Source organism: Heptranchias perlo, chromosome 4 (genome assembly GCF_035084215.1).
Source record: "Heptranchias perlo isolate sHepPer1 chromosome 4, sHepPer1.hap1, whole genome shotgun sequence".
Lineage (NCBI taxonomy): Eukaryota > Metazoa > Chordata > Chondrichthyes > Hexanchiformes > Hexanchidae > Heptranchias > Heptranchias perlo.
Genome location: NC_090328.1, coordinates 85343162 through 85369304, shown reverse-complemented (window position 1 = coordinate 85369304; position 26143 = coordinate 85343162). Strand labels below are relative to the sequence as shown.

The window sequence follows — 26143 nt, the reverse complement described above, 5'->3', positions numbered from 1 at the left end:
GTGAATTCAGAGCACTAGAAGTTAAATCAAATAGAACTATTTATTGGAAGCATAATAGAAATATGGTAATAACATCTCAGTGAAATGAGCCAGACAGCTATTTAATATAGATGAAATTTATGTTGGCACTTAGCATGTTATGCTAGTTTAACAGTGTAAACCATTACATTACAATAAACAAAACAAATGTAAACACTGATTTAGTATTTTTCAATGTTAATGTCATCTTTATACATTTAAAATAACTACAGAGATGATTATTCCAGAAAAATTACCTTGGCAAGCACCAGAGCGGATATTGGGGATGAAACCACGACGACAGGGGTGGGGTTGAGCAGGACAAATTTCACATGGATGGCCCCAAGCACGGCCAACGGTAGCACAGCAAAGTGTTTTGGTGCAGACGATGCCACTGATCTGGCCCTGGCACATCTCGTTATTTACTTGGGTGAAGCAAGGGCCAGTCCGGTAATCTGCCATTGAGAGAAAGAGGAAATAATGCTGTTCAGTCATAAACACACATACAATATATAGAGCACAGTCCCAACTGTCTACTTTACAATATAGATATGAATTACCTTGACTTGCTTCTTATTTTGATTTATTTTCTTGAATTAAAATACCTAGTAAAAAGGAGGGAAAAACGTCAGGATTCCCATTCCTGCTTGCTATCTACTGAGAGTGTATGTAGATGTTGGGTGAGCATGGTACCAGGTATGGTTGTGATGCCGCTTCCTGCCCCTTCCATGGAATTACAGCCTGCCATCATTCACTGTCTGGGCTCACACATTAGGAATCAATCTTTTATTAGATGAAGTATCAGGAGGTTGCCAGCACCCATGGAACCATATTCCAGCAAGAGTCTGTGCTTTCAAGGAGAGTAGAAAAGAGAAAATTGGAGGAAAATGCTTTCCCTATAAGTCAACGCACCGTCTACTGTCAATAAAATGTTCCTCAAAAACAAAGTTAAAACTAATCATGAAATAAACTGCCAAGTTGGAAATTCTGACGAATATTAAAGCAAAATTGGATTACTTTTTGAATTGTAACGCCTCGTAACAATTCAAAAAGTAATCCAATTTTGCTTTCACTACAGTTAATTTGTTAATGATGGACAAAATACATGAGGCTGCCTCTTATTGACTACATATGCAGGCAAACTTGATAAGATCCATCCTCTCTATATGTTTATTAGTTCAATTCTTTTGAAGTAACCAAAAGCCTTAACCATACTGCAATCTGTTTTTCATTGGGCTACATTATAGGTAAATCAGAAATCCTTTTATCTGTTATGGCACCTCCAAGTGCTCAATAGTACCAGGATGACAAATTTCTTAAAGCAAACTATCACAGCACACATTGAAAATGTTGCCTTGACAGCCCCCAATGGATCTGCAAGTGTAGCCAGGGAGGTCCCAAATAAAAATTTAAAAACTGAAAATGCAGGAAATCTGAAACACCAGAAAATACTGAAAATGTTTACCTGAAATGTTAACTTGAATTTCATGGATACTGGCTGACGTGCTGTGTATTTCCAGCATTTTCTGTTTTAGGAAGGTCCCGAGTTTGATTTGAATTCTATGCTGCTTTTGCTGATCTTAGCTGAGATGCAGTAGGATACTATTGAGTAGAAATTGGACCTTGTTGCACCCGTTTTACAGGCCGCATTGAGGGCCAATTTTAGGAATCAACGTCCCGTGCTCAAAGGATGTCTGAAAAACATTAGACCCGATATTGGGTCCAGCCATTTTTCAGGGGTCCGTGCCAGCCGTCTAAAACCGGTATTAGGCACCTTACATGTGTAACTGAGGGGCCTAATGCCTGTTTAAGGCCCCCTTTGGGAAAGTGGCCATCGCAGAGTTGAGCAGGAGCTGGGCTTGCTCTGCTGCGGATTCTTCGGCAGCTGCCGCGGCCTAAGCATCATCTACCACCAAAAAGTTACCTGGAATTTTTTTTTAATATAAATGTTCCTATGGAGCCAGGAGGAGCAGGAGTATTTCCCCAACTCCACAATATCGTGACCAGGCATCACTCAACCCTCATTACCGCTCCACGCCCTCTCCTAGGACTTACCTTCAGGCTGCTGCCAGTGAGGCAAGCAACCTGTAGTTCATTTTTTTTTTTAAATGGGCAAGCTGCCTGTGGAGGCGTGACAGAAGCCAGCAGCTCCCCTAAATAATGTCAATGAGGCCCGACGCCCAAATTCAGGCCAGTCTCCCAGTTGGGGCCAGTGCTCCGTCTAAGGTGGCTAATTCAGACTGAAAACAGGTCTAAAGCAATTTTCACCCTTATGTTCCTATAATTGGCTTTAGTAGCCTGAGTTAAGGATGGGGAAATTGGACGGGAATAGTTCCTGACCCTGATCACAATCTAATGACCTCTGCTAGGCCTGTGAGTGTGTGCATATTGGCTCAGCTTCATTGCCACCTTTGGTCAAATAAGTTGCCAACACTGTCAAGGTTCACACATAAATAATGGCCCATTTGACAAGGTACTGGAAGGCAACCAAATCCCAACAAAATTCAATGTCTTCAGGAGGCCAGGAGAGAAAATTGGCAAGAAAGCAAAAAGAAAATTTTGCCTTGAGCAGACTTCTTGGTTGCCGGAAAATGAATTTAAACTTTTACCATCAGGAATATGTTGGATACCCGCCCACACCCCATCAACTTACAACACTGTTGAAGAAAATTGATAACTATTCCATCACTACACCATCAAATATCCTTCTCTAATAGATCAGGTATACAAAAAAAAAGAAAAATTAAAATACAGATCTCACAGATCAATATGGCATCAGTAACCTGCTTAAATACATTTGTGTGTTGCAGATATCCCCTGTGGCACTGTGGAGTGAGCCTGGACCATCAAAGTTACACTGCTGTGCCAATGGGAAAATATGGTGTATGTCTGGTTCCAGCCTGCAGCATAACTCTGTCACAGATTCTCATTATTTTTTATTCATTCTCGAGATGTGGACGTCACTGGCAAGGCAGGCATTTAATGCTCATCCCTAGTTCCCCTGAGAAGGTGTGATGGGCCTTCTTCTAGAACTGAAGTAATGTGATACAACTGAATGGTTTGCCAGGCTACTTCAGAGGGCAGTTAAGAGTCAACCACATTGGTGTGGGACTGGAGTCACATGTAGGCCAGACCAGGTAAGGATGGCAAGTTTCCTTCCCTATTAGTGAACAAGTTGGGTTTTTACAACAATCCAACAGCTTCATGGTACTTTTACTGATACCAGTATTTTGTTTCCAGATTTTTTTGACTGAATTCAAATTCCGGGTGGTGGGATTTGAACACCCGTTTTCTGGATTATCGGTTCAGGCTTCTGGATTACTTGTCTAGTAACATAACCATTATGCTGCTGTACCTGTGAATTGCTCATGAATTGCAGTTTGCGACAACAGTTCCTTGAACAAATCCAGGTTATGTGTACTTTTGACTGTAGATTCTGGAGTAAATAGAAAATAATAATAGGATTTGGCAGAGTCAACATGGATTTATGAAAGGGAAATCATGTCTGACAAACCTACTGGAGTTCTTTGAGGAAGTAACTAGTAGAATAGATAAGGGGGAAACCAGTGGATGTGGTTTATTTGGATTTTCAGAAGGCTTTCGATAAGGTCCCACACAGGTGAACAAAGTTAGAGCACATGGAATTGGGGGTAATATACTGGCATGGATTGAGAATTGGTTAACAGACAGGAAACAGAGTAGGAATAAACGGGTCTTTTTCAGGTTGGCAGACTGTAACTAGTGGGGTACCACAGCGGTCGGTGCTTGGGCCCCAGATATTCACAATCTTTATCAATGATTTGGATGAGGGGACCAAATGTAATATTTCCAAGTTTGCTGATGACACAAAACTAGGTAGGAATATGAGTTGTGAGGAGGATGCAAAGAGGCTTCAAGGGGTAATAGACAGGCTAAAACATGGCAGATGTCATATAATGTGGAAAAACGTGAAGTTATCCATTTTGGTAGGAAAAACAGAAATGCAGAGTATTTTTTAAAATGGTGAGAGATTGGGAAATGTTAATGTTCAAAAGGACCTGGGTGTCCTTGTACATAAGTCACATGCAGGTGCAGCAAGCAATTAGGAAGGCAAATGGTATGTTGGCCTTTATTAAAAGAGGATTTGAGTACAGGAGTGAAGATGCCTTACCGCAATTACATAGGGCCTTGGTGAGACCGCACCTGGAGTATCGTGTACAATTTTGGTCTCCTTACCTAAGAAAGGATATACTTGCCATAGAGGGAGTGCAACGAAGGTTCACCAAATTGATTCCTGGGATGGCGGGATTGTCGTATGAGGTGAGATTGAGTAGACTAGGCCTGTATTCTCTAGAGTTTAGAAGAATGAGAGGTGATCTCATTGAAATATACAAAATTCTTACAGGGCTCAACAGGGTAGATGCAGGGAGTATGCTTCCCCTGGCTGGGGAGTCTAGAACCAGGGGTCACAGTCTCAGAATAAGGGGTAGGCCATTTAGGACTGAGATGAGGAGAAATTTCTTCACTCAGAGGGTGGTGAATCTTTGGAATTCTCTACTACAAAGGGCTGTGGAGGCTCAGTCATTGAGTACATTCAAAACAGAGATCAATAGATTTCTAGATATTAAAGGCATCAAGGGATAGGAGGATAGTGCAGGAAAATGGTGTTGAGGTAGAAGATCAGCCATGATCTTATCGAATGGCGGAGCAGGCCCAAGGGGCTTACTTCTGCTCCTATTTCTTATGTTCTTATATAACAGAAGTTGTGGACTATCTGCCTTCCTAAATGAGATAAATTTGAAAGTAAATCCATAGAAATATGCATGGCGCTAATGTAATCGCAAAAGATGAAACTGGCAGTGCTACAGCTTTGTCACCAAAAGTATGAAAAGTAAGTCGGGCCAAAATACGTACATTAACAAAAAAATTATAATATTCCTCTTTTGTAGGCTTCTATGATCAATTTTTTAAAAAAAGCAGCTCCCTCTTAAATGCTGACTTCCTGTCAGCAGGCAGCCCAGCAACTGGCACAACCATTTTATTTGGACGGACTAAACGCAATGTGAAAATTTCCGTGTGAGTTGAATTGAATGTATTCCAATGGATTATAATACTTAAATGAAGCTCTTACCTATTTTCAGTGAGAGCTTCCTAACCTCAAATCCCACCCAATTGGAAGTTGTCAGGATATGCAATATAGATGGAGATCAAGGCATACACAATCTCTTCCTCTACTTACAAATTTCACTTTGCTAAGTCAACATCAAAGCAGCATATGCATCTTGTTTTTTTTTAAAGGGACAGGACAATTCGCATGCAAAGTAGTTCAAACTTGTCAAATTTTGTGTATCTTCAAGTGCCCAGTGTTTATGTAGTTTGGCAACCAGTCCTAAACTCTGCCCTGGTAGTTTTTTAAAAAACTAATTAGCTTACTCTCAAACAAAAAATCCAGTCAACTATTTTAAACTTCATGCTCTTGCGCTGTGGGGATATTCTGCTTGGGACATTAAGAAGGGCGATTTCCTCTGTGTACTATGTATAACGATGTCATAAGCATATTATTTATAAATACATTTATGATTTATTTACAAATAGCACACAGAGGAAATCTTCCTATTAAGTGACTTCTTTTTTCACCAGTAGCAATGCCATAATTTCGAAAAGGAAGGGGAAGGGCAACACCAGAATGATCACTTATTTTCTGCAGTTGTACTAGAAAACTTTCCTCAGCATTTTGGCTCATAAACAAAATAATTAATATCCACTTTCTGTATGAGCCAAATTTCCTGGAAAGTCATTTCCAGAACATCCCAGAACATTGAAGATGCTTAGAATCCATGGTAGTAAAATATGAAACATAACCTGCTGGATTTTCCATAATACAACAGCATGTAGCTCAGACACCGCAGCATGCGGCTCAGGAAAGGATTATAAATTATGAGTAGAGTGGAGTTTGAATAAGATAAAATTCCTTCTTATGTATTTTTGTAAAGAGTTTATTATTATTTTCACCCCTCCCTTTTCTACGGAGTCCATGAACTACAGTCTACATGCTTAATTTTTTAATTTTTTCGTTCATGGGATGTGGGTGTCACTGGCAAGGCCAGCATTTATTGCCCATCCCTAGTTGCCCTTCAGAAGGTGGTGGTGAGCCGCCTTCTTGAACCGCTGCAGTCCATTTGGTGAAGGTTCTGTTAGGCAGGGAGTTCCAGGATTTTGACCCAGCAACGATGAAGGAACGGCGATATATTTCCAAGTCGGGATGGTGTGTGACTTGGAGGGGAACGTGCAGGTGGTGGTGTTCCCATGTGCCTGCTGCTCTTGTCCTTCTAGGTGATAGAGGTCGCGGGTTTGGGAGGTGCTGTCGAAGAAGCCTTGGCGAATTGCTGCAGTGCATCCTGTGGATGGTACACACTGCAGCCAATGTGCGCCGATGGTGAAGGGAGTGAATGTTTAGGGTGGTGGATGGGGTTCCAATCAAGTGGGCCACCTTGTCCTGGATGGTGTCAAGCTTCTTGAGTGTTGTTGGAGCTGCACGTATCAAGGCAAGTGGAGAGTATTCAATCACATCCCTGACTTGTGCCTTGTAGATGGTGGAAAGGCTTTGGGGAGTCAGATGATGAGTTATTCACCACAGAATACCCAGCCTCTGACCTGCTCTTGTAGCCATAGTATTTATGTGGCTGGTGCAGTTAAGTTTCTGGTCAATGGTGACCCCCAGGATGTTGATGGTGGTGGATTTGGCGATGGTAATGCTGTTGAATGTCAAGGGGAGGTGGTTAGACTCTCTCCTGTTGGAGATGGTCATTGCCTGGCACTTGTCTGGCGCAAATATTACTTGCCACTTATCAACCCAAGCCTGGATGTTGTCCAGGTCTTGCTGCACGCGGGCACGGACTGCTTCATTATCTGAGGGGTTGTGAATGGAACTGAACACTGCAATCATCAGTGAACATCCCCATTTCTGACCTTATGATGGAGGGAAGGTCATTGATGAAGCAGCTGAAGATGGTTGGGCCTAGGACACTGCTCTGAGGAACTCCTGCAGCAATGTCCTGGGGCTGAGATGGCTGGCCTCCAACAACCACTACCATCTTCCTTTATGCTAGGTATGACTCCAGCCACTGGAGAGTTTTCCCCCGATTCCCATTGACTTCAATTTTACTAGGGCTCCTTGCTGCCATACTCGGTCAAATGCTGCCTTGATGTCAAGAGCAGTCACTCTCACCTCACCTCTGGAATTCAGCTCTTTTGTCCATGTTTGGACCAAGGTCTGGAGCCGAGTAGTCCTGAAGGATCCCAAACTGAGCATTGGCGACCAGGTTATTGGTGAGTAAGTGCCACTTGATAGCACTGTCGATGACACTTTCCATCATTTTGCTGTTGATTGAGAGTAGACTGATGGGGCGGTAATTGGCTGGATTGGATTCAAATTATCTGATAAGTCAACATTTTTTTAAGCACTAAACTCCCACTTGATTGTGTTATTCACATTGCTTAACTCAAATTATTGGATAATTCAATGTTATTAGTACCCAAAGGACTTGCAATTATCAGTAGACTGCATTTATATTCTTTGAATATATGTAATTACAGGTATATGGTTTTTTTGCTCTATAGGTACACCTTTAAAATAATGGGAAGCTACCACCAACTTGCTATAGGCTACAACTATTTCTGTGCACACGCGCACACACACACACACACACACACACACACACAATTACATGTTAATGTCGGCAAAGAAAGACGTGTTAATTTAATATCAACAAAATCTTAAAATGTCATGATTGTTTGTCTTTTGAAAGATAAAAAATAAACTGAACTGAACTGCCTTCAACAGTCTGGAATGTATGAATCTCTGCATGTGGTTTTATTAACTAATTCCCACTGAAGGTTTGTGCAGGTGTCCTGTATCTGGAGGGAAATAATGTGCTGTTTTTCATAGTGAAATCAATGACATCTTTGTTGCTATTTAGGCAAGTAAGTGGATCCTGTCAAAGACCATGAACCACAGCTAAGGAGAAGGTAGAAAGCTGCCCACATTACTGAGAAACGAATTGCAATTCATTGATCTGATAAAATATACCATAAGAATTAAATCCTCCTGAAAACAACTTCTTGGTCTGTTATAACCAAAAGCATCACACGTGAGAGGGGATTTTCCTGGGTCTGCGCTCAGACACATTGGATTGCCTGGATGCAGTGAATATCAAAATATATCAGGTAGATCAGAGTGCATGCCTGTAAAGGTACCTGCCCAATTTACCAATTAGCAATAATTTAAATGGAGGAAAATCTGGCAGGTTCCTTCTCACCCGGATCTGCCCGATTTTCCAGTATTTGCTGCACCCAAGCAATCCAGTCCATCTGGATACAAAATTAGGAAAATCTCGACTATGTTTTTGTTTTAAAGTCACAAAGTATTTCTTATTATCCAAGCATGACAACTATCGGAGAAAGCAAGACAAAACACAAAGATGTGTATTGTTAATGAATAATGGAAACCAGCATTACTATGAACTCAGTGTCACTTCTTCTGTTTATACAACCACCAGCTGTTAAATGTGTACTGTAGTCTTAATATTTTCTTGTTTGTTATTTTTAGGAAAAGGTAGTCCTGAGTATAAAAAAGTGCTCTGTACTTTATATTTAAGCTGCTTTTTGCAAAAGAATAGCAAACAGAGGAAAATATACCTCTATAAGTTGCTTAAAAGTTTCCAAGAATTACATGTCAGGGAGGATAAGAGGCAGTATTCGTTTGGCATTACTTTTATATGGGGGTAAAATTCAACATCGGCGGGGGCATAAAACAGGTGGTAGCGGATCAGCCGATCATTACGCACCATGCCTGAATTCCCTTTCCATCGACTTGGAAACGAAAATCGGGTGGGGTACATAGCAGACGGCCGATCTGCTGCAGCCCATTTCGCACCCTGATAAAGTTGAATTTTACCCGCTATAACTTGCACTACAGGTGCAAAACATGTAAGCCTCTGACACTGTAACTCCTTTTTCTTCCAAATCCACCGCCCCCCACCCCCTCCCCACCTTCCTCCAGAATGTGCTGACTCATCCCAAGGTACTATTCCATGGTGTCAGCAACCCTCTGGTATCTCACCCCAGATGGCTGACCTACTTGTGTAAATAGTTATGTGCGAGTAAACATTCATATTGATGGGGTTTTAACTAAATGCTCTTACTTTCAGACCTTCCAGAATATCCTGTAAAAGAATAACAAACAAATACAAGAGAAGGCTAATTGCTACAATGTGCTTACTCCCAAAAGGGGGCCATCTAGTATTCAGTTAGCAATATGCAAGTACCATACATATCATAAATGACTGACAGTGGAATATTCATCCAGGGGAAAAATCATAGTTGAGCCCAATTCTGTACTGATTTGTATCATACTAACACCAACCCAACTGGGAGCAGTTACACCTCTCTTATGTTCAAACAGAGACCTAAAACCTCAGTGTACTGCTCTCCCCACCCATTGCCATCAATCATAGTCAAACCCAGAAACCTACAATTCCTATCAATTAGAGGGAAGGAATTCAACTGCACACTTTCAGCTTTGTTTGGAGACCCAATGAGAATGTGTGAGGCCTATGGATACGTAGGTCTCTGGGTCTCCAGATATCAGCAAATTTATATTAAAGAGTGCCATTATCTGCAGTTGACAGTTCTCTGGTAATATAACACCAGCTTTAATTCAGCACAGAGAAGGGATGAGTTCCTGACCTTTCTGGTTTGTATGGATTGGATTTCCCCCTTTGCAGCGGTAAGAGGAGGGGTGGTACTTCTGTCCATTGACCCTGCCATAACTCAGACCCCTTTCCCAGGTTGGGATTAATATGGGATACAAGCTGAGCTCCTTGGGGGATTCCCACATCCAATAGGAGTCTACCCCTGTCCATGAGGGAAATCCTGACAGTGCAGCAGTGGTACTGTAACACCCAAAGAGGCAAGGGATCAGATTAAAAAGGCAGAAGAACCCCGAACATGTCAGCCTAATTTTTACTGAAGGACTGGCCGAGACTGAGGCCTTCCGCAGGGAACAGATTGGATCGATATAGAAGGAGAAGAGGCCTCAACTAGATCCTCTCCCTGCATTTACAAACTTCAGGGCCATTAGCGCTGATACACTTCAGAAGGCCTCAGAGGGACTTAGGCCAGCTCTCAGGTGCAGAATTTCCTGCGAAAGCCTGAGAACTCCCTTCTGACACCCCTATAATGTAAGGGGGAGGTGGGCTGAAGATCCATCCAAGACTCCCAACCCACATCGGAATTTAAAGGGTTGGTCTAAATGAGGTAGAATCACACTGTAATCAGGTTCCATCAAAAATTCCAGGCCCCTGGGCAGAAATCGAACTTTTCACCCTCTCCAACTCCAGAAATTTCAGTAAGTTCACGATCTGCCACTGGTGTATGCAAACTGGGTTTAATAGATGAACAATGCAGCCAGGCCTTGGAATCGAATTAAAGGAAGACCAATACACAAGAACCTGTGAAAACTATCACTGTCTCTATGTAAGGAATCTTACAACACCAGATTCCTTGCATTTGTCCACCCCAGTCCATCACCGGCATCTCCACATCATATCACTGTCTCTGTAAGTTTATGGGCTCGATTTTCAAATGGTGGCGGGGTGGCAGCGGTGGGGTCAATGGGCACGTAGCAAACCCAATACTAAAATCTTACCGTTCCCCATACGATCAGGAGTTAATTGGTGGTCCTTAATGTGGCTTCCGGGGTTGCCGTCCGAAAGCTGCGCAGTAACGGGCTGCGCACCCGCATGACAGGCTGTTGGCTGGAGTGTCTCTATTTAAAGGGCCATTGCTCCAATGGCTTTTCCTGGAGCAAAGACCAACAACACAGAATATGGAGCAGCACAGGGACAAGGCTGCTCCAAAATTCAGCGATGCCTCACTTTAGCTGCTACTGGCCGTGGTGAGGAGGAGGAGGGAACTATTTTACCTGGCAGGTAGGAGGAAGTGCCCTGCCTCTGTCACCAAGAACGCCTGGCTCAAGGTGGCAGAGGAGGTCACCAGCCGCAGCAACATCTCCCGCACTTGGGTCCAGTGCAGGAAGCGTTTCAATGACCTAACTAGATCAGCAAAAGTGAGTACACTTACTGATTCTCCTGCATTCCGTGGTGAACATCAACACCCCTCCCCGCCCCAACTCATTCTGCCCTGCCAAAACTACTCCATCACATCACTCCTCACACCCACTTAAGGCTCATCCTCAACTTCCTGAGCAGTTCCTCACCTCCCCACCACCACCACTCACCCCAATCCCCATCCAATGTGATGGCTCTATCTCATACTCACCCTCTGATGCATCTCTTTCACGGTCAGCCTCACCCAAAGCAATGCATTCGTCGGCTGACCATGTCACCCTCACTCACTCACGCGATTGTACTTTCTCCCCTTCTAGAAGAGAGCGCAAAATGCACACAAGAGGGCAAGGACTGGAGGGTGGCCTCCACAAATAGCGGTGCCCACAGACTGCTGATGAGCCACACCCTCGAGTGCCTGTCCATTGGGGACACCGACACCCCACAAACGTCTGGTGACACAACTTTAACATTTATCATACACAACATGAATTGATGTTAACAATGATTGGCATGTTTAACACCTCAGTGTGCTCGTCACAACATGACACATCTGTGATGATGCTTAATATTGCCTTCTGTTCTCTTACAGGCCCTTCAACGACTGCAGTGACGGCAAAGAGCGATTCCTCAGAGGACCTACCGGTTTCTGACGTCGCACTTTTAGATCTTAGCGAGCCATCCACCAGTGCAGATACTCACACTGCGGTGGGTCCTAGTAAGTCAGTTAGTTGAGTTGGCACCTGGTGAGTCACCACACACAAGTGAGCACGAGCAGACACTGCTGGCAGGGGCAGCTGTGAAGAGTCCGCGTCGGTGGGCACACTCCTCTCCAGGCTCTGCTCAGCTGGACGCAGATGCTGAACCCTGGGAGTCTTCCTTTAAAAGGAGAATGATCAAGGAACAGCAACACATTTGCGAGGTACTGGAACAGGTGCCACGCACACTCTCCACAATAGCGCAGAGGATGGAGGAGTCAAACTCCTGCATGAGTGGAATGGTGGCACAGGTACGGGAGGGAATCTCTGAGATAGTGTCGCAGGTAATTGTGGCAATGTCTGCGATGGAGAGGAGGCTAGCCTCCGTGGAGCTTTAAGCACGGCTCACAAATGAGTCCATTCAGGCCCTGACAACAACCATTCGGACTCAGGGTGAACAACATTCTGCCGCTTTAGACAGGCAGACAGATACATTAGCACTGGCCTTACAAGTCATCCAAACTGTCCTCCTAACATGTCCTCAACTGCTCTCAAGCAGGGTGGTAGGAGTGATGCGGCCCTGGCCCAGGGGAGGGATGATGGCGAAAGGGGACATGGAAGTGGGGACACCACTCAAAGTGTTCCCACCTCTCACCTGTTGCCCCCCTCTCAACTAATACCCGCAATACTGCCTCCTCTCCAGGTGGCTGAGTCTGCCCCTGCACAGGTGCAGGGGATGCACCACGTAGAAGTAGTAGGAAGAGAAAGGCTAAGGCTTTGTGATCACGAAGGGTATGCTCAAGGGTGTTTGACAGAATGTCATGTTTTTCATTTATTTTTTGGTTTTTGTTAAAGTCACATTAAATGTTATCATTCTCACCACTACTGCCTCAACTTGCCCATTCTTGACTGGCTTTTGTGATAGCGCCCTTTCACGTGCTTCACCATGAACGGTGACACTTGATGCCACCCAGTGGGTCACTTTACAGTGGGTGTATGTGTAGTTGCAGGATTGTTTTTGCAGGGAGTGGGAGGGGGGGGTTGCTGTTGGCATGGTCGTTCCAGGTGGTGTGAGGACTGGACTCTTCTCATTTTCTGATCTTACGAGAACCGTTCACAAATGAATGACTCCCTGGCCTCACGAGCAGCCATCGTGCCCGCCCCCCATCCTGATGGTGTCAGTTTGAGGGGGTCCAAAAAGTTGGTAAACATGCATAAACAGAAGAATTCTGAGTGGAAACCAAGAATTTTCAGTCTAAACACAAAGATCTCCCAGCCAAAAGTTTGTCTGAGAGAACTGAGTGCCCGGCTGCAATAACTCACCTTTTATCCCCATCTGTCAAACAGGCATTTAAATGTCCAAATGGCTGCTGGCTGAAACACGGCTCCTACAACATGGAGTGTTTCCCACAGCACGGGAAACACGCTGAGACTGAATGAAAATCGCTCCCCTGCCTCAATCACCATGAAATTAACTACTTCAACAAGTTCAAGGACCTTAATAAGTGCTTCAACTATCAGCCCGCTGGCTTTAATTGCCGGCAGGACTTCCACATTCCAGGAAGCGCGCACGCACACAGATGCGTCTGTGTGAGACGTGGAAGTCGGCGGGTTGGAGCCAGCTTCGTTACCCACTCGAGATTTTCCCGATTTTCCCTACCCCCCCTGCCCCCAACGCACCTGCACTTGAATTTGAAAATCGAGCCCTATGTACTCAAGTTGCCTTGGAAACCATACCACATCTTCAATACTGTTGCTTATTTTGCTCTAGCCAGATATCATGGTAGCATCTGCACACGTGTAACACAATTGCCCCAGGTCTTGAATATTCAAAAGTTCCCTGTGCAACACGTTTGGGTACAGCTGGCTACAGCAGGTCTTTTTCACATTATTAAAGGTATTAGTGGTGATTAAGATGCATAGCTTTAGAAGCAATTCTTTGTACTGTCAAATTTTAACACTGCAACACTGCATTTACTTGAGGAGATATGTAATTTGACTAACTTAAGCAGGGCTCCAAACAGCTGAAGGAGGAAAGTTAGAGTAATTTCAAAACCATCTGGAATCCATTAGTAATTACCATTTCTATCAAGATATGTGCCTAGGGAATGTTAACATTGGGCACAGAGTAGTCTCTCCCTTTCCTGAAAATAAAACAAAGCTCCACAGATGACTGAATTACATATTGTCTTAGAAACTGTTTATGACAAAGAATTCCTGAACATACTAGTAAGCTGTACTCATAAAACGTCAGACACTTCCTCATATACCATGTGATTTTTTTTGAGGTCTAGCATCTCCAGCCATCAGAACTAATACCCTGATAATATTACAGTACAACCTGAAGAGGAAGCCCTGCCCTTGGAGTAATACAAACAGAACAGCATCTCGCAAAGTGGTTTTATTCTTTGCCTCTGGAGGCAAAGTGTTGCCGGGTGTCACTGGCTGCAATATTATTTTGGCTGTAGGCAGGCTGAGCTCTTGGCCCACATGCGCAGGCTGAGCTCTTGGCTAGAGTTGCCAACCCTCCAGGATTGTCCTGGAGTCGCCAGGAATTAAAGATTAATCTCCTGGACACTGCTGCAAGCCTGCCAAGAGAAAATTCATAGGGGCATTAAAAACATTGTGTTTTTTTTTCCACTTTTTATGAACACTTTTGTTAATTAGTTATAAAAATATTGATGATGGGAAAAAAGGTTGTTGACTGGGCAGGGCGGTTGGAAGTGGGAGGTCATGTGATGAAACCTCCAGGATTATGTCCAATCAGAGTTGGCAACCCTACTCTTGGCCTACATGCCTACAGTTCACATTACTGGACTAACAGCAGAGGAGGTCCATGGGCAGAATTGTAAATTCACAATCCAACTGTGTAGTTGGAAATCTTGCCTGCCGGCAGTTTTTCCAAAGTTTCTGAATCCAACAAATAATTACATTGCTACAACATCAGCAACCCTAGCATGATGAGGAAGCAGCTCCACAATATAAACGAGGCATTTAATACTTTTTAATCAGTTAAACACCAGCTTGCCCAATATTTGGGGTTCACCTTCACCTTAATTAGATTAGGTCTCCTTAGGTCTCATTCATAAGGGCCACTTTAAATTTTGCAATAGCACAGTACCAATACAGAGCCCTGCCCACCAAGAGCTTGTATCAAGAAATGGCAAATATCAGGAAATTGCATGTGCACGTATAATTTTATTAAAATTAATGGATAAACTTGTGTGCTGCCCAAGTGCCATTTCCTGATATGCATTCCGAGAGAGTGGGACTCAAAAAGGAGTGCAACGAGTAAATTTATCCTGGCATCTCTATCTATGAATTCATGTAGGAAGTCGTTTATAAATGATTACCATACCGTGGAAAATAACAAATGCAATTCATTGTACCAATAATCTGCACTTAGAATCACAGAAAGGTTACAGCATGGAAGGAGGCCATTCAGCCCATCGAGTCTCTGCCAGCTCTATGCAACAGCGATCCAGCTAGTCCCACTCCCCCGTCCTATCCCCGTAGTCCTGCAAATTTTTATTTTCAAGTATTTATCCAGTTTCCTTTTGAAACCCATGATTGAATCTGCCTCCACCACCCCCTCTGGCAGTGCATTCTCGATCCTAACCACTCGCTGTGTGAAAAAGTTTTTTCTCAAGGCCATACTGGCCAGCAAGGTCCCAAGTTTGATCTCCAATCTGTGATGAATTAGCTGATCTCAGCCAAGGCAGCAATAAGGAAATTGCAATGAGCTGTAGCACCCCGGAATAGGGAGAGGTAAATTGACCAGAGTTCCTGATCCTTTTATCTATCCAATGACCCATGCAGAAAGCGTGTATGCACAGACATGGGTGACTAGAAGATCAGACTTGATTGTGTTGCTCCCCATTGTTGAATAGTCTTTATCAAGACTCAGAATGGATTAATGCCTGCTTGGCCAAAGACCCTGGATGGCAGCCAGCACCCACTGTACTCCAGTAAGACAATGCTTTCAGGAGAGGTGGGGAGAAATTGAAGGGGAAAGTGAAGAGGGAAAAGGTAATACAAAAAATATGAACATGTGTAACAACAAATAATACAAATAATGAACTGAGGGGTTTCAAGTGCTTTTGTTAGAGCTTGGAAAACTAAGGCTGCATCTATATTGAAGCACTGCCACTGGCGGCAGCCCCATACTACAAACAAGGAAGTGCTGAAGATTCAGGGAGCAAGAAAACCCACTTCAAGTGGTGGCTTCTCCCTACAAAACCAGTGGCATCCATATAACTGCTTCCAGTGACACTGGATGCCATATGCCACCATTTTACTCAGCCCACCTATACAGGCCACAAATTTAAAAGTCATGAATGTGATCTACCACATGTCCAGTTGCCTCAAGATTGACAGCTGCACTCAAGTGGAGACCCAGGACCTCTGAGTACAGGCTCCTACCCAGTTTCTCAACAGCAGCGTGCCGCCAGTCTCCATTGGTTTCTTGCAATAGGAAGGAGCCAGTGTGCTGTGCACTTCCAATGTTTGTTCTCAGGACCTGGGAAATGTTGGATCATGTGCCTGCTGCTGATGTAACACTATGCAAAGAAGAACAAACTTGCCTTTAAAGACTTTATAGCAAATGAAGTACTTTTGAAGTTGAGTCACTGTTGTAATGTAGGAAATGCAGCAGCCAAATTGAGCACAGCAAGGTCCCACAAACAAGCAATGTCATAAATGACCAGATTATTTGTTTTTATATGTTTGTTGACGGATAAATGTTGGCCAGGGCATCAGGAGAACTCCCGGCTTTTCTTTGAATGGTGCCATGGGATTTTTTACATCCATCTGAGAGGGAAGACGGGGCCTCGGTTTAACGTCTCATCCGAAAGATGGCACCTCTGACAATACAGTACTCCTTCAATACTGCACTGATGTGTCAACCTAGATTATTTGCTCAAACTTCAGAGGGGGAGTGCTACTTTTGCCTATAAAATGGGTTTATGTGTTGCCACTGGTCCTCTTAATTCTGTAATGAAACAGAGTGAATTTGGAGCATCAGCTGCCTTAGCACCTAGAGGCAAGCCAATTGTGAACCAGTGGATTTATAATGCATTTTTATTCCATTGAAAATGTTTCTCACTGTTGTCAAATTGCCCTGTTTATACAGTGGCGGAGCCTTGATTTAATATCTCATCCAAAAGATGGTGCCTCCAATGATGCAACACTCCCTCAGTGCTGCACAGAAGTGGCAACCTAGATCAAGTGCTCAAGTTCCTGGAGTGGGGCTTCTGACTTGGAGGCGAGAGTGCTACCAGTGAGCCAAACTGACACAAATCTGAAGACAGAACATGTACTGATGCTGAGGCTACAAATAGGGGAGAAGCAGAGTAATTACTAATACATTTTGGGTAGAGAACAAAAAAAGCTGCATAGTCCCTGGATAGGTCTGTACATCTGATACTCAATGGGCTTGTTCCAGCAAACATTAAGCCTGCCCAAGCCACACACAGAAAGCAGGGGCTCATGTGGAAGATCCTAGCACTGAAGAATGGCCCTGCAGGCAAATCTCTGAACAGATTTTAGTTTCTGTACAGCTGGTGAGAGACATTGAAAATTAGTTGTTTAAACCTCTTTTTTTAAAGTTATTCACATTTCTGAGTCATTTACTTGGGACTGAGAAAATATCCAGACTTTCCAGCTTAAATGGTGGATGGATAACAGTGCTGGTTGAAAGAGCAGATTGTGACAATATGAAAGGGCTTTGTGAAGCCACTGAACCATATGGTTATTGTGGGTTGCAGCATGACTCTCATTTCCACTGGTTTTACTGTAACACTTCAACATGATGTACTCATGTTTCCTTCTCAAACCATATTGTGGTTAAGCTGCTTATGGTTTACACACTGTTACAGGCACAGCCATGTCAATTAAAGATGGCAATGGAAATTACTTTTAGCAAGCTGTCTGCTGCATATTTTGCATTAAGGTATAGGGTAAATTTTATGAATTTGTGCACCTGAGAGTGCACACCATGAAGTCGGGTGCAGGGATCAGCGGGCCCCGCAGGATCCTCCCTACACTTAATGGGTGGAAAATCATGCAGGATCCACTGACCTCCATGTACAAGTTCCCAATATGTGCTCCTAGCAGTTGAAGCTCTGTGCCAGGAGTGCAAATACGTAAAAATTATCCCTTATATGTATAACATCTCATCAGAAATGCTCAAGCAATATTTTATTTTTATTCATGCAATGCCTCAGGGAGTTTGCCAGTGAGTAGCTGAGCATACAGATCTGCAAGGTCGCAGATTTGATTCTTAATCTGTGCTAAGTTAACCAAACTCAGTCGGGGTATAGGTAGTGGCATTGTAAGTGGCCTCTGTGTTAAGGAGGAAAGAAATCAGCCAAGGTTCCTGATCTTCAATGCTATCCAGACATCCTTGTTAGAAATGCACCTGCACAAACATCAGGTGAGAACAGGATCAGGGTTGGCTGTGACACCTCCAAGGTCAAATGGCCTGCCAATACTCAAGCCTCATATATGAATAATGGTCATATAGGTTAGGTACCTGGTAAGGAGTCATCGGTGGGGGGGGGGCATAGAAAATTGGTATGGAAGAAAACACCTGCATATAAAAATCTTGCATCTAGCGCCTGTCCATCACACTTGCAACAGCACACTTGAGAACGAAAGCTAATAATTTCTTGCTGGTTTTGATCTTGATAGCCAGGTCTCTCCCTGAGGCCATGGGCCAGGGATTTATAAACCGCTGCAGATAGCTCATTCGATATTTCAGAATGTATCTTTTTAGACCACGTCCCCAAATGGAAGACCCAAGCAGTGGTTTTAAAGGGACAGGGCAAGTTAGCACCTATCCCTCACAACTATGTCCCAGAACCGAGCCTACCCACGAGCAACGTCACAGAAGATCAAGAGAAAGAAAATCCATTGCACAAGCTCCCGAATTGGCCTTGTGGATTAAATGCTGCCTGGTGTGGCATTAAACTACACAGAACAGTTTTGATTCCCAGATCATATTGAGTAAACTGATTTAAACCAAGGCAGCAGCTACAATGGCCTGCCACATCCCTTGGTTAAAGAAAAAAAAAATCAGCCATGGTTTCTACTCCTAATCACCATCCAGGTATCTTTCCTGGAAAGTGCACAAGCATGGATATCTGGTGAGCATAAGATCAGGCTCGGTTGTGACTCCCTCCATAGCCAAACAGCTTGCTGACACTTGGGTGCAGATAATGCAAACCTGGTGCAACACTGCTAAAACTGCTCTTCTTCAGTTACTGCATACTGACCTCACACAATTCCTCAGACCTACATTCCTGCTCTGCCGACATTACTTTGCTGGAAGTGTGGCAGAAACTCGGTTTATAAGCATAAACGGGGATTCCGCCACACTTCCAGCGAAGTAACACTGGCGAAGCAGGAGCAGCACCAAGGAATTTCCCAGCCCAGGATTAATTAGGCAGTGACAATTACGAATATGTTTTCCTTAGCACCTGGCCTTGAGCTCCTAAGAGATTGAGAAGAAGGGATAACAAGCCTTTTACATCCTCTATGATGACTCTTCTGAAACACTGTTCTTACAGTAGCAAGAACTAGTCCCAGTAAAGCCACCCTTAGTTAAAAAGCAGTAACCACTTTGACATTTGGCATCAGGACAGCGTTTAAATATAATTTAAATATAGGTGCCAGTATTTGAGTGGGGACATCCAGCTGCAAGTCTCACATCTGACAGAAAGTCTCCAATGATTTTGTTAGGGGCAGGGATATGTCAGTGCCTCATTTCTGACCCTGCCCGCACAAAACCTTGGCTCTGATTTGAGGAAACGTGTATTTATTTTTAAATGGTTTGACACCAATTCATGCTAATCCCAGATTGAAATTCAGCAGTAATGTAGAGGAAAATCTAAATGAATATTCTCATTAATTTACAGATATCTCAAGCTGCTGATAGGAAGGAAGGAACATACTAACAGGCATAGGCCATTCAGCCCATTGAGCCTGTTCCACCAATCATGATCATGGCTGATCTGTATCTTAACTCCATCTATCCGCCTTGGTTCCGTAACCCTTAATACCCCTGCCAAACAAAATTAAATAATTAACATACATTCATACCTACATGTTTTTACAGATCGGTAATAATATGGATTGGAATCCAAAACTGGTAGGCAAAAGAGTAATTGAACAATGGGAGGTCTTCAAGGAGCAGCTGGTTCAGGTACAGAGTAGACACATCACTACAAGGGGGAAAGGAAGGGCATCCAAAGTTAGAGCTCCCTGGATGATTAAAGATATTGAGATCAAACTGCAACAGAAAAAGAAGGCTTATGACAAATGTAAAATTCATAATACAGTAGAGAACCAGGCTGAATACAGAAAGTACAGAGGGGATCTTAAAAAGGGAATAAGAGAGGCAAAGAGAAAGAGTGAGAATAGATTAGCGGCTAACATAAAAGAGAACCCAAAAGTCTTTTATAAACATGTCAATAGTAAAAGGGTTGTCAAAGGAAGGATGGGGCCCACTAGGGACAAAAAAAGGAAATCTTCTTGCAGAGGCAGAGGATATGGCTGAGGTACTAAATTAATACTTTGCATCAGTCTTCAGCAGAGAAGAGGATACTGCCAATTTAGCAGTAAAGGAAGATGTAGTAGCAATACTGGATAGGATAAAAATAGATAAAGGAGGTACTTAAAAGGTTGGCAGTATTCAAAGTAGAAAAGTCACCCAGCCCAGATGGGATGCATCCTAGGTTGCTGAGGGAAATAAGGGTGGAAATTGCAGAGGCTCTGGCCACAATCTTCCAATCCTCCTTAGATATGGAGATGGTGCCGGAGGACTGGAGGATTGCAAAGATTACACCCCTGTTCAAAAAAGGGGAGAGGGATAAACCCGACATTTACAGGCCAGTCAGCCTAACGTCAGTGGTGGAGAAACTTTTAGATCTGGGACAAAATCAAATTGGCACTTGGAAAAGTATGGACTAATATATGAAAGTCAGCATGGATTTGTTAAAGGAGAATCGTGTTTGACTAAGTTGACTGAGTTCATTGATGAAGTAATGGAGAGGGTTGATGAGGGTAGTGCGGTTGATGTGTACATGGACTTTCAAAAGGCATTTGATAAAGTACCACATAATAGACTTGTTAGCATAATTAAAGCCCATGGGATTAAAGGGAGAGTGGCAGTGTGGATACAAAATTGGCTAAGGGACAGAAAGCAGAGAGTAGTGGCGAACGGTTGTTTTTCAGACTGGAGGGAAGTATACAGTGGTGTTCCCCAGGGGTCAGTTTCAAGACCACTGCTCTTTCTGATACATATTAATGACCTGGACATGGGTATAGTGGGTATAATTTCAAAGTTTGCAGATGCCACAAAAGTCAGAAATGTAGTAAACAATGTGAAGGATAGTAACAGACTTCAGGAGGACAGAGACAGACTGGTGAAATGGGCAGACACATGGCAGATGAAATTTAACGCAGTGCAGTGTGAAGTGATGCATTTTGATAGGAAGAATGAGGAGAGGAAATATAAACCAAATGGTACAATTTTAAAGGGGGTGCAGGAACAGAGAGACCTGAGGGAGGCAGGACAAGTTGAGAAGGCTATTAATAAAGCATATGGGATCCTGGACTTTATTAATGGAGGCATAGAGGACAAAAGCAAGCAAGCACCACTACTGACCGAGCTGGCCGAGTCCTGAAGGACATAGCTGCTAGACTGGGCCTGCGGCAGGTGGTGAGCGAACCAACACGAGGGAAAAACTTACTTGACCTTGTCCTCACCAATCTCCCTGTCGCAAATGCATCTGTCCATGACAGTATTGGTAGGAGTGACCACCGCACAGTCCTCGTGGAGATGAAGTCCCGTCTTCGCACTGAGGACACCATCCAACGTGTTGTGTGGCACTACCACCGTGCTAAATGGGATAGATTCAGAACGGATCTAGCAGCTCAAAATTGGGCATCCATGAGGCGCTGTGGGCCATCAGCAGCAGCAGAATTGTATTCCAGCACAATCTGTAACCTCATGGCCCGGCATATTCCTCACTCTACCATTACCAACAAGCCAGGGGATCAACCCTGGTTCAATGAGGAGTGTAGAAGAGCATGCCAGGAGCAGCACCAGGCGTACCTAAAAATGAGGTACCAACCTGGTGAAGCTACAACTCAGGACTACATGCATGCTAAACAGCGGAAGCAACATGCTATAGACAGAGCTAAGCGATTCCACAACCAACGGATCAGATCAAAGCTCTGCAGTCCTGCCACATCCAGTCGTGAATGGTGGTGGACAATTAAACAACTAACGGGAGGAGGAGGCTCTGCAAACATCCCCATTCTCAATGATGGCGGAGTCCAGCACGTGAGTGCAAAAGACAAGGCTGAAGCGTTTGCAACCATCTTCAGCCAGAAGTGCCGAGTGGATGATCCATCTCAGCCTCCTCCCGATATCCCCACCATCACGGAAGCCAGTCTTCAGCCAATTCGATTCACTCCACGTGATATCAAGAAACGGCTGAGTGCACTGGATACAGCAAAGGCTATGGGCCCCGACAACATCCCAGCTGTAGTGCTGAAGACTTGTGCTCCAGAACTAGCTGCGCCTCTAGCCAAGCTGTTCCAGTACAGCTACAACACTGGCATCTACCCGACAATGTGGAAAATTGCCCAGGTATGTCCTGTCCACAAAAAGCAGGACAAATCCAATCCGGCCAATTACCGCCCCATCAGACTACTCTCAATCATCAGCAAAGTGATGGAAGGTGTCGTCGACAGTGCTATCAAGCGGCACTTACTCACCAATAACCTGCTCACCGATGCTCAGTTTGGGTTCCGCCAGGACCACTCGGCTCCAGACCTCATTACAGCCTTGGTCCAAACATGGACAAAAGAGCTGAATTCCAGAGGTGAGGTGAGAGTGACTGCCCTTGACATCAAGGCAGCATTTGACCGAGTGTGGCACCAAGGAGCCCTAGTAAAATTGAAGTCCATGGGAATCAGGGGGAAAACTCTCCAGTGGCTGGAGTCATACCTAGCACAAAGGAAGATGGTAGTGGTTGTTGGAGGCCAATCATCTCAGCCCCAGGGCATTGCTGCAGGATTTCCTCAGGGCAGTGTCCGAGGCCCAACCATCTTCAGCTGCTTCATCAATGACCTTCCCTCCATCATAAGGTCAGAAATGGGAATGTTCACTGATGACTGCACAGTGTTCAGTTCCATTCGCAACCCCTCAGATAATGAAGCAGTCCGAGCCCGCATGCAGCAAGACCTGGACAACATCCAGGCTTGGGCTCATAAGTGGCAAGTAACATTCGCGCCAGATAAGTGCCAGGCAATGACCATCTCCAACAAGAGAAAGTCTAACCACCTCCCCTTGACATTCAACGGCATTACCATCGCCGAATCTCCCACCATCAACATCCTGGGGGTCACCATTGACCAGAAACTGAACTGGACCAGCCATATAAATACTGTGGCTACGAGAGCAGGTCAGAGGCTGGGTGTTCTGCGGCGAGTGACTCACCTCCTGACTCCCCAAAGCCTTTCCACCATCTACAAGGCACAAGTCAGGAGTGTGATGGAATACTCTCCACTTGCCTGGATGAGTGCAGCTCCAACAACACTCAAGAAGCTCGACACCATCCAAGATAAAGCAGCCCGCTTGATTGGCACCCCATCCACCACCCTAAACATTCACTCCCTTCACCACCGGCGCACTGTGGCTGCAGTGTGTACCATCCACAGGATGCACTGCAGCAACTCGCCAAGGCTTCTTCGACAGCACCTCCCAAACCCGCGACCTCTACCACCTAGAAGGACAAGAGCAGCAGGCACATGGGAACAACACCACCTGCACGTTCCCCTCGAAGTCACACACCATCCCGACTTGGAAATATATCGCCGTTCCTTCATCGTCGCTGGGTCAAAATCCTGGAACTCCCTTCCTAACAGCACTGCGGGAGAACCGTCACCACACGGACTGCAGCGGTTCAAGAAGGCGGCTCACCACCACCTTCTCGAGGGTAATTAGGGATGGGCAATAAATGCTGGCCTCGCCAGCGACGCCCACATCCCGTGAACGAATAAAAAAAAAGTTATGCTAAACCTTTATAAAACACTGGTTAGGCCTCAGCTGGAGTATTGTGTTCAATTCTGGGCATCACACTTTAGGAAGGATGTCGAGGCCTTAGAGAGGGTGCAGAAGAGATTTACTAGAATGGTGCCAGGGATGAGGGACTTCTGTTATGTGGAGAGACTGGAGAAGCTAAGGTTGTTCTCCTTAGAACAAAGACGGTTAAGGGGAGATTGGATAGAGGTGATCAAAATCATGAATGGCTTTGACAGAGTAAATAAGGGGAAACTGTTTCCAGTGACAGATGGGTCGGTAACCAGAGAACACAGATTTATGGTGATCGGCAGAAGAGCTGGAGGCGACATGAGGAAACATTTTTTATGCGACAAGTTGTAATTGATCTGAAATGCACTTCCTGAAAGGGTGATGAAAGCAGATTCAATAGTAACTTTCAAAAGGGAATTGGATAAATACTTGAAGGGAAAAAAATTAAAGGGCTCTGGGAAAAGAGCAGGGAATGGGACTAAATGGATAGCTGTTTCAAAGAGCCGGCTCAGGCACGATGGGCCGAATGGCCTCCTCCTTTGCTGTACCTACTATGATACTATGAAAGCAGGTTTCAACAGACTATTCAAGCATGGAGGGCTTCACTGCTGAACCCAATCCTATTCTTACCCGATGATGACTTTCCATAAAAGTTGCTGGATAGTTACCAGGAGCAGGAACCCTGGCTAATTTTTCTCTTGCTTATTTCAGGTATGCTAAGGCCAATCGTAGTGCCTCAAGTGTTGCCCTAACTGAGATCAGCAAGTTCAAAAACTAAAAATCAAAAACCCATAACCTTCTGGTCTTTTTAGCTTAGTGCTGCACCAGGGATAACATTACCCACTAGGATATCAGAGCACATTTCTGTGACCTGTGGCGACACTATCCTCAGAAACAAGCCATATGTTTAGTATACACTGGCAGAGAAATTGAATAACATACAGAGAAACAAAGAGTGAAAATGCAGTATCTGTACTATTAATCGTTTCAACTACTATCAGACAGGAACTGTACTATTTCCATAGAGACAGAAAGGCCTGGAATAGCAGACAGTACCCAGACAAACTGCCCTGGATCTGTGCAGTGTTCCAAAGTTCCCACACATTCAGCTTGCATATGATAAAAATATTAGCTAACATAAAGAATGACCTTACTACAATGAGGCAAGTTCAAAAACATTCTGCTCCTTTAATAATCTAACATGCCAGATCTTAAACTTGACCAGAAGGCTAAAGTCAATTGAGAAGAAACTATCAAGTGAAGCAGATTTACCGAGAGAGGTATTGAACCAGTGCTTGCTTTACATTGCACTGCGTACAACAGTGGTTATTTAACAACTGTTACATTTTCATGTTTTTCCTTATTACCACTCCCAGAAAAGGATGACTTTTTTTTAAATGATATGTATTGGAGTTTAATTGACAATCGTCATCTCAGCTTGCAATTTAACTCACCACATAGTCCTGTGCTAATGTGAAAAATGTAAAATCAGCAAACATGCCTTTTGAATATTAGCGAAAGCTTAACCAGTTCATATGAAATTTCTTTATCAGCTACTTTAGGGGAGACATTAACCCATTTATTTTCATAGAAACACATTAAGCGTTCAAATGTGAATATTACACAATATAATTTTAAAGCAAGAGTATGCCAGTTCCTGACTTCCAATGACTGTCTACGGTGGACAGGGAACAGGCAACCCAGCCTAATTCATGAAAACAAATCACAGCCCTAACGTAATTCATTTAGAAGATATTATCTTATTAGTTACAAAGATTATCTCCTTTGACAATCTTTGTATTTATCAAGAAATAAAAGGAAGGTTAGAATTTCTTTTGCACAAAGGGTGGTTAGAATGTGAAATTACCTGCTGCAAAACATTGTTTCACAGAATCTGTATTTTTTTTAAAAAGGTAATTAGATATTTGCTTGAAGAACAGGAATATTAAAGGGTATGGAGAGAAAGTGGGGAAAGACCTGATGGGCTGAATGGCCTATTTTTGTGCTGTAATAGTCTATATCTCTATGGTCAAGGGTGAGGGATAAATCTAGAATAGAGCAGTCTAGCAAGGGAAATGGAGTGAGGCGGCCTTCCGCTGAACCCCTACCCCCAAAAATGACTGCCCTGATTTTTCTCCACTGACACTGCCATAACACAGACCTAAGTCCACCCAAAGCCCACCCCGCCACTTGTATATGAAAGCAGAAGGGTGTGACTT

General features: G+C 44.0%; 1 protein-coding gene across 1 annotated transcript in view; it reads right to left on the bottom strand.

Moving 5' to 3' along the window:
• Nucleotides 1-26143, bottom strand: part of LOC137321079 (fibrillin-2) — a 394436-nt gene that overhangs the window by 275457 nt on the left and 92836 nt on the right. The window contains exon 6 of the mRNA XM_067983259.1: nt 276-473. Within this exon, the coding sequence (XP_067839360.1) occupies nt 276-473 (198 nt within the window). The remainder of the gene's footprint in view (nt 1-275; nt 474-26143) is intronic.